The sequence below is a fragment of the Ipomoea nil genome, unplaced genomic scaffold (assembly GCF_001879475.1).
Source record: "Ipomoea nil cultivar Tokyo-kokei standard unplaced genomic scaffold, Asagao_1.1 scaffold1932, whole genome shotgun sequence".
Classification (NCBI taxonomy): Eukaryota; Viridiplantae; Streptophyta; class Magnoliopsida; order Solanales; family Convolvulaceae; genus Ipomoea; species Ipomoea nil.
In genome coordinates, this window is record NW_017618360.1 from 2,667,829 (window position 1) to 2,675,327 (window position 7,499).

The window sequence follows — 7,499 nt, forward strand, 5'->3', positions numbered from 1 at the left end:
AGCGAGACGCCTATGGAAGGAGACTTTGAACCCTTTCTCTCTAGATCCTTTATGAGCTCGTGAACCTCCAACTCTCGAACTCTATAACCCGAGCTATTATTCGTACACATCTCGACACAATAGCACACAAATACATATACTCGGTGGAATTTACCATATTAGTGTCAAAAAATAATGATGAATTAGTACATTAGCATAAACAATTCTTTATTTTTAGATGGCAAAGTTGATGCTCTCTTTTCATTTCATCATTTCAATCCCCATTATTTGTTAATACAAATAAAGTTGCATGCAAGCACATGGATGGTCGAGTGACAACTTTATTGATTTTTCAGGTTCTATAAAACACACGTTTCATATACAATATAATTTCAGGTTTGAAAATTTTATCTGCCTTTACATAATATTGGTCAGGGAATCTTTGTATTTTTAAAATTTGTTTTTATCCCCAAATATTTTATATATTAATCTTTATATGCATTAGGAGAAAAATAAGTTTCAAACAATATTGATGTCTAATTTTAAAATTTTGATTATATTAAAATATTTTTTAAAAATTAATATGGAACAAATAAAGAATACAAGTACCTGCAATATCCATATTACATTGATTTGATATATATTGTCATTGTTGAGAAGTTGAGAGGACCAAATTCAACATCCTGCTATAGAAATATGGTGTTGACAGCTACACAAATATAAAAAAAATTAAAGTTATATTTTCGATACTACCTATAAAAGCATGTTGTGTATGTTAAGGCTGTCATATGCTGATAGGGAGGGGGAGGGGGGAGGGGGGGGGGGTCAGGATTGTTAAGGAAAGACTTAGTGTACGGTGTGTAACGTAGAAATTGTTAAATCGAGACTTGATGTTAAATGCTACACAAATATACATCATTTTTAACAACTAGTACTCTTATTTTTTTACAAAAATTCAATATTTTCAACTCAAAGTATAACTTTACAATACAAAAATACAAATTATTTGTTAAGAAATCCCAAGTTCCTTTGTCCAAATGGACTGTTATACATGCCTTTAAATTAGATTATTCAAGAAATAGTATTCAATTCAATTCTGTCAACTTACAAATAGTCAACTCTCGACAATCTGTCAAGGTGGCAATTGGCAAACAACTTTATTCAACTATATAAACACTCTCAAAACCTCAACTAATTAACCATAAGAAATCCTAAACTTAGAAATGTCTAAGATACATTTGTTCCTCGTATTAGCCTCCTTTTCTTCCTTCATCTCCGTAGCCCTGTCCGTCAACCCTCCCGCCGCCGCCGGCGAAGTGAACCGGTGGTGCAGCCAAACCCCTCACCCCGATCAATGCAAGTACTTCCTAACCCATAGCCGCCGCCATTTCACGGCGCCCAAACGGAAGTCGGAGTTCAAGAAAATGGCGACGGAAATAGCCCTGGACACGGCGGTGCAGGCGGAGACGCACGCGAAACGGCTCGGCCCGCGGTGCCGGAACGCGCGGGAGAAGGCGGCGTGGGCCGACTGCGTTAAGCTGTACGAGGATACGATACTGCAGCTGAACCAAACGTTGGACGAGAAATGCACCCAGTTCGACGCGCTGACGTGGCTGAGCACGGCGCTGACGAACCTGGAGACGTGCCGGACCGGGTTCGTGGAGCTCGGAAATTCAAGAAACGTGTTGCCGCTCATCTCTAACAACAATGTCTCGCAGTTGATAGGGAACACGCTGGCTCTCAACAACAACGGCTCCGTCCCCAAGCAGACCTATAAGGATGGTTTTCCGGCTTGGGTTTCGCTCGGCGACCGGAGGTTGCTCCAGGCATCGTCCCCCGTCAAGCCGGACCTCGTGGTGGCTAAGGACGGCTCCGGGAACTACAAGACCATCAAAGACGCCCTCGATGCCGCCGGTAAGAGGAGCGGGAGCGGAAGATTTGTTATACATATAAAACGCGGCGTTTACAATGAAAACCTTGACATTGGGAACAAACTGAAGAACATAATGCTTGTTGGTGACGGAATGAGATATACTTACATCTCCGGCAGCCGGAGCGTCGTCGGTGGCTCCACCACCTTCAACTCTGCAACTGTTGGTAAGTACTTCTAGCTAGTCCCCAAGTTTTTTCCCAAAGTAGTAGTTTAAAAATGTTAATCAACACGCTAAGAACATTATTTTTAGAAAAATTTTCCCCTTTTGGTATATCAATTTTTTCCCCAAGTTTTATTTGTATAAATAATATATATTCCGTATAATAACTGATTACATGCAAAATGACTTTTCTAAAAAAGATGATCGAAAAAATTATTTGAGCAACTTTTTTATTTTTAGCATTTTAGAGCAATATATTTATAAAAAACCTAATTAATCAAACACTAATATTGATTATTTAACCAAGTCAACCAGCTAATAGTGGTCAAGTAAGCTGATGGAAAAGCTACTTTGACCAACTTTATGATTTTTAACATACATTTTGGAGGAATAATATTACAGAATCTAATTAATCAAACACTCATATGGGTTGTTTAACCAAGTCAACCATCTAATATTGGTGGAGTAAGATTTGATAAGCTAACTATGTTACCAAACAAAATCTAAATCAATTTAGATTATTATAAATGACAAACTCAAACTAAAATAATTTTATATTTGACCAATATATGTGACATTAGTATTTGAAATACTAATGTATGATATTATATGATGACTTGCAGCGGTGACCGGGGATGGGTTTATAGCACAGGGCATAACATTCCGGAACACCGCCGGGCCGGAGAACCACCAGGCCGTGGCGTTGAGGTCCGGCGCCGATCTTTCCGTCTTCTACAAATGCGGATTCGAAGGCTACCAAGACACCCTCTACGCCCACTCCCAACGACAGTTCTACAAAGATTGTTACATCTACGGAACCGTCGACTTCATCTTCGGAAACGCCGCCGTTGTTTTCCAGAACTGTATGATATACGCAAGGAAGCCGATGGACAAGCAGAAGATCACCATAACGGCCCAGGGCCGGACCGACCCGAACCAGAACACCGGAATCTCTATCCACAACTCGCGAGTCATGGCGGCGGCGGACCTCAAGCCGGTTTTGAGTTCCTTCAAGACTTTCTTGGGTAGGCCGTGGAAGGAATATTCTCGAACCGTTTTTCTTCAGACGTACATGGAGTCTGTAGTTGACCCGGCAGGTTGGCTCGAGTGGGACGGCCAGTTTGCGTTGAAGACGCTGTTTTATGGCGAATACAAGAACTCTGGACCGGGTTCGTCGACGGGTCAGAGAGTCCGGTGGGGTGGCTACCGCGTTATCAGCAGTGCAAGTGAGGCGGCCCGGTTCAGCGTCGAGAATTTTATCGCGGGCCGGTCGTGGTTGCCGGCGACCAACGTTCCGTTTAACGCTGGACTGTGAAAATGGTGACTCAGTATGTGCAATATCTTCTGTGTTTTATATCCTTTATTATTTTGTTTAGTTTTATTTTATTTCATTTTTTTTACCGTCTTTAATGTATTTATTGTACACTTTCACTTTAATTAATAATGGAATAAACGTTTTGAGTTACTTACACAGTTACACATAACTCCTTTTTACTTCTTTCTTTACCATTTACAAATATTAATTGACTTAGAAAAATATGTTTAGTTCATAAATTATACAAAAAAAAGTAAATAGCATTAGAAAAAAAATTATGTGCTACAAACTCCACAAAAAACGTGTTGACAATAATTAAATTTGTAACCTTTGACTGAGAATCAAGCTCCATCCACTTGTCTAGTCCTTTTGTGACAATAGTTTTTCTTTTCTTGCTCTTTATTTTCCTCTCTTAATTCGTACTCTGTAATACTTAATATACATATAGCATGGCAAATACAGTCCATACAACTGTGTGAACTACCGTCTAAAACGATGTTATTGAATATTATGAGTTAGAATAATGTATTTTATGAGTCAAGTTAATGTACATTATGTGCTAGAATAATGTAATTTATGTGTTAAAATAATGTATTTTATGTGTTAGAATAATGAAACTTCTTTTTAAGATAATGTATTTATGAGTTATAATAATATACTTTATGAGTTAAAATAATGTATACTATAAGTTATAAAAATTTATATTGGGTCGCGTGAAAAAGATGCGCGATGATGTCGTTTTTAAACCATAATCCACATAGCTGTGTGGACTACGGTCCACTCAATACCTGTTGATTTAGCATTTTTCAATGGTTTTGGGTTGAATAAATAATCCTAGAGAAGCTTTTGGACTTCTTTGATAATTATCAATCGTTATGCATTGGACCCGTGTCCAGCATATCGTTATGCGTTGGACCCGTGTCCAGCATGCTAGACACGGGTCACAGTGCCGTTAGGCACTGTTATCTTTTTTTTTTTTTTTAATTTCAGACTACTTCGTTATAGGAGTATATGTTCATAATTTTATTACTATATGTTAATAACTGTACATTCATAACTCCATAACTGTACATTCATAACTCTATAACTGTACATTCATAACTCTATAACTGTACATTCATAACTCCATAATTGTACATTCATAATTTTTGAAGCTTTATGTTCACAATTTTAGAGCTCTATGTTCATAATTTTATCACTATATGTTCATAATGTTAGAGCTCTTTGTTCATAATTCGATCAATAACTGTACATTCATAATTCCATACTGTAGATTCATAATCTCATAACTGTAGATTCATAACTCCATAACTGTAGATTCATAACTCTATAACTGTACATTCATAACTCCATAACTGTACATTCATAATCTTCGAAGCTCTATATTCACAATTTTAAAGTTCCATGATCATAATTTTATCACTATATATGTTCATAATTGTAAGTTCATAATGTTAGAGATCTGTGTTCATAATTTCATAATTGCATAACTGTACATTCATAACGGCATAACTGTTCATTCATAACGGCATAACTGTACATTCATAATCAAAAAAAAAAAAAATAAATAAATAACGCCGTTAACGGCAAAACGCGCGCGATTTTTTTTTTTTTTTTATAACTAAATGACGCGTTGTTTTTTAAAAACGACGTCGTTTTGGGCCCGTGTCCACAATTCATTGTGGACACGGGTCCAGGGCATAATTTGCAAGGCCTTACAATGGGGCTGTTTCACAATAGGGCTAAATATGCTAAAGCCCATAGTTAAACAGTATTATATAAGGAGAATAGCCCAAATATAATCACTGATTAAAACTAAATAATAATAATAATATTATTAATATTAACCTTTATAAAAAAAAAATTCCAGTTGAATAATTTTTTTTTAAATGACTCATATCCTTAAATAATAATTTTTTTTTTAAAATGTAGCGAGAAGGAAACTGAAGGAAAAAAAAAAAAAACACTTTCCCCGTATGAAATACTCTTATGCCAGGAAAAACCACTCAAACCCTCAATAAGACTTTTATGCTTCAGAATGTTAAAAAAGTAGTTATGAACAGATACTACATTATAATAGACTCAGTAGCATTAAAAAAAAAAAGTTTTATGCATACCCGGTATGGACTTAGCTCACTGGTTCTCTAGTATGTTCAACATAACTTTTATGCTTAATTCAATTTAATTAGCTTCTCTTTTATTTTATAAAATAAATACTCCGTAGGAAATAAATTCTAAGTGTGATGACGTCAGCATTATGAAAAATTTACACCCAAGACCAGAAAGTCCATCATTAATTATCTGTATCATAATTAGCAGATACATATGATTCTAATGATTCGATTTCCCAGTGGTTTAATTCCAGGTTTTGTTCGTTACTGTTGTTCATATTATTACTGCCATAATTCTGAATGGGACTTGTAAACCAATATGCAATCATAATATATCCCCAATTAAGCTTATCAACTATAATTATTTATTAGGTGAAAAATAATTTTGCTTTCCAGGAAATTAAAAACGACAACTACCACTTTTGCATTACAGTAACTACAATTATTAGCCTCCCATCTGCATCTTCGTTTGCATTCTTATTGCCCAAACGTGTGCCTCGCAAAAGACACCAATAATACGCTTTTTTGTTGCCTTTCTAATGAATTTCTTGTCATTTATATTTCACAGGGAAGGGTTCATGTGCAGATATAGCTTCCCGTGCGGTTATGCGGTTAGATCTTAGCCGTTGATCAAATCTAAATCAACGGCTCAAATCAATGAAAAAAAAAAAAAAAAAACGCGTGTTTGGAAGAAAGCCACGCACCTTAACTGTTAGATCTTAAGCACAAACTCACGCACATTAAGTACAAAACCCACACACATTAAGTATATAAACTCACGCACATTAAGTACAAAATTCACACACATTGTTGGACAAGAAGGCGCTTTTGGAAGACGCTTTTGGTCATTTAGATGTGCTGCATGCTTCTTCATCCAACACACATTAAGCACAAAACCCACCACTTTAAATATTAACTCATAGACTTTAAGTTTCAACAACTCTGACATTAAGCACAAACTTACGCACATTAAGTATAAAACTCACGCACATTAAGCACAACCTCACGCACATTAAGCACAAAACCCACGCACTTTAATTATTAACTCACAGACTTTAAGTTTTAACAACTACTCACGTTAAGCACAACCCCACGCACATTAAGCACAAACCTCACGCACCTTACCCACAAAACTCACGCACCTTATATACAAAACTCACGCACATTAATCACAGATCCGCTCACCTTAATTTTGACTAGATGCAAAAATTATAAAATTGACACCGCGTCTTTTTTTTTAAATTTTGGTAATCCTGGACGTTGATTTAAGCGAGATGAATGGCCCAGATTAAACCGCACAACCGCACCTGGGCACCCTAACTGCACCAGAACCTAATTATATATATATATATATATATATATATATATATATATATATATATTTATTTATTTATTTATTTATATTTATATATTTATATATTTATTTATAGGGTCAGAATCTCCTGCGGACAGTGTTTCCCGTGCGTCCGTACAGTTACTCACCGTTAGGTACGCAGAAATGCATTACAAACTGTTCAGAAATGCACCATTAGGTGTGGTGTGGTGCATTTCTGAATACTATATGGTGCATTTTTGCATATCTAATAGTGAATCCGCACCGGCCACACAAGAAACACTGTCCGCATTTGAATCAGTATATATATATTGGATGACTAGAGAAGTTCACAGTCACTATATATTTGAGATTGTACACGGGGTAAATCACTCCAATCTAATAGTTCATAACTCACATCGAAGATGCAAATTGTAATAGGAATACCTTGTGTGATGGATACGACCAAGAGGGTATTAAATGTTGTTTTATTGAATTTATTTTTTGCTAAACGCTGCCTAAACCACAATTGTACTTTAGCGCAGACACAATAGGATCGGAATTCAAACTTTGTGAAGAGAGAAACTTATAGATGGTATGCGTTAAGAAAATTCTACATTGTGAATTTAGTCAACAAAGAACTTCAAGGAAGTTAAACTAGTTTAGGTTACTAATAATTGACCGACTCA

The 7,499-nt window shown here is 36.1% G+C and overlaps 1 protein-coding gene across 1 annotated transcript; it reads left to right on the forward strand.

The window, feature by feature from the left end:
* The first annotated feature begins 1,138 nt into the window (after nucleotides 1-1,138).
* LOC109146582 (probable pectinesterase/pectinesterase inhibitor 17) lies at nucleotides 1,139-3,538 on the forward strand. The gene is made up of 2 exons (XM_019294260.1): nucleotides 1,139-2,076; nucleotides 2,696-3,538. The coding sequence occupies exons 1-2, from the start codon at nucleotides 1,203-1,205 to the stop codon at nucleotides 3,385-3,387; spliced, it is 1,566 nt and encodes a 521-aa protein (XP_019149805.1). The 5' UTR covers nucleotides 1,139-1,202; the 3' UTR covers nucleotides 3,388-3,538.
* Nucleotides 3,539-7,499: the final 3,961 nt, after the last annotated feature.